We start from the raw sequence: 1,901 nt of genomic DNA, 5'->3' as shown, positions 1-1,901 counted from the left end.
ACGGAAAAAACAAAGATAAAGATTTAGATGAGGAGAAAGAGACAAAAGATAGAGAATTTATTTGATTTGCTATGATATGTTAAAAGAAATATAAATAATTAATGCAGAAAAGTCTAATAATTCATACAATAATATTTTTCTTGTTGCATTAATGATGGCATCTTAAGCATTTTAATCTAAATTTGATTTCAACGAGTCAATTTATAAAAATTTGTTGTTATTCATTAATTTCAAGCTAACTAATTGATGGATGATAATTAATGATATATTTCCATGAAGATTTGTATGGTCTAATTACAATTAATTTATATAAAGTTAGTAGTTACAAAACTTATATTTGTCGTTATGCATTAAATATTTGAAACAGATTTAATTTGTTGAAAATGTTTGATTGTGATTGAGAAGAGACAAAAATAAGAAATAAAAAGAGACCAACGTAAACCTTTTTATTCACTGTTCTCCCTCAGGCTTTTCCATTTCAGTTTCTCCTTTGGTTCTCCCTTTTGGCTTTTGCCAGGTATAGTTTCAAGAAACTAAAGTATTGTTGAAGTCTTGTGTGTTTTACACCGTTGAGTTTTATTGGTTGGTATTGATTGTTTTTGGTATGTGTTGTTTTGCAGAAAATGGGTCGTGCAAGAGTAACCTTAAAACAGATCTCGAGTGAAAGATGTCGCAAGACAACTTTGGCGCGAAGAAAGAGAGGACTGATGAAGAAAATGTGGGAATTTTCGAAGAGGTGCGGTGGTGAGCAGTGTTTGATTGTGTATGATGATGATGGTGATGTTGAAGCAGTGACTTCGCCCCAAAACCCTATAGAAATACATTCGATGATTCAAAAGTACTATGAAACTCAATTAAAGAATGGGAGACCTCACAAGACTTACGGTATTCAAGAGTTTTTTGAGAACAGAAAGAACATGATTGAAGCTGAGATTTCCAAAGTTCATAAAGAAATCAGCAGCATCAAGTACCCAACTTGGGATCCAAGTTTCGTGAACATGGAAGAGGATGAATTGAGGGCCTTCTGTGCTCATGTGGATGCCAAAATTCAAGCCTGTGATGAGGGAATTAAATTGTTGAAGAACAAGAATGTACCCAATCTGATGCAGAATTTCGATGAAAATAGTTATTTGTTGAGAAACATGGAAGAGGGTGGGTTTAGTTTTGTGCCAAACATGCCTCAGGAAAACATCTCTCAAAGCCAACCACTGCTTCAAGATTTTATGGAACTTTATGATAAGAATTATGAAGCAGTAGATGTGCCACTGAATTCAACCAATCAACTCAGTGAGTTGGAGTTTGAGGAATTGATTTGGGAACTTTCTAATTGTGATTCGTCTTATCAACCATGTCATCTTCCTCATCAATCTCTCTTGCCAACCATTTCTGCTCAATATCAAAATCAAACCAATTACTATAGCATGCTTTCTTTTTACTGAACTTGGTTTTGTGTTATTGTTATACCATATGTCGTCTTTCTTTAACACTAAATTAGTTTTTGGCATCTTCTTAGTTCATGCTGCTTTGTTTAGGTAATGTACGTTTCATCTTAATTGCAGTAAAAAGTGCAGAATTTTACTTTCATATGTTCTGTTCATTCAGAGTATCTATCATATGCCCCGTACGATTTTGTTTTTCTCTAACTATTCGTGGTTTAAAAAGATTATCCAAATTTCGTTCAAAAATAATTTTAGTAGACTATGTGAATTATTCTTGTTCTTGATCTTCTTTTTCTCATACAGCGTAGATGTTCTTTTTCTCATATAGCGCGCGTCCTTATCTTATCTTGTACGAGGGAACAATTTTCTAAAACTTAACGAACTTTTCATATTACAAATGTTATTTGCTAATGAAAGAAAATATGATGTTATAACCAATAGATTAAGTGGAAATGTTCCATG

The 1,901-nt window shown here is 32.8% G+C and overlaps 1 protein-coding gene across 1 annotated transcript; it reads left to right on the top strand.

The window, feature by feature from the left end:
- Positions 1–408: 408 nt before the first annotated feature.
- Positions 409–1,584, top strand: LOC114172724 (agamous-like MADS-box protein AGL103). Its single transcript, XM_028057051.1, has 2 exons — positions 409–517; positions 621–1,584. Exon 2 carries the CDS (start codon positions 624–626, stop codon positions 1,437–1,439), a length of 816 nt encoding a protein of 271 aa, XP_027912852.1. The 5' UTR covers positions 409–517; positions 621–623; the 3' UTR covers positions 1,440–1,584.
- Positions 1,585–1,901: the final 317 nt, after the last annotated feature.

Source organism: Vigna unguiculata, chromosome 4, assembly GCF_037176805.1.
Source record: "Vigna unguiculata cultivar grain cowpea cultivar isolate G323 ecotype 2 chromosome 4, ASM3717680v1, whole genome shotgun sequence".
Lineage (NCBI taxonomy): Eukaryota > Viridiplantae > Streptophyta > Magnoliopsida > Fabales > Fabaceae > Vigna > Vigna unguiculata.
This window is presented reverse-complemented; position numbering and strand designations above follow the sequence as displayed.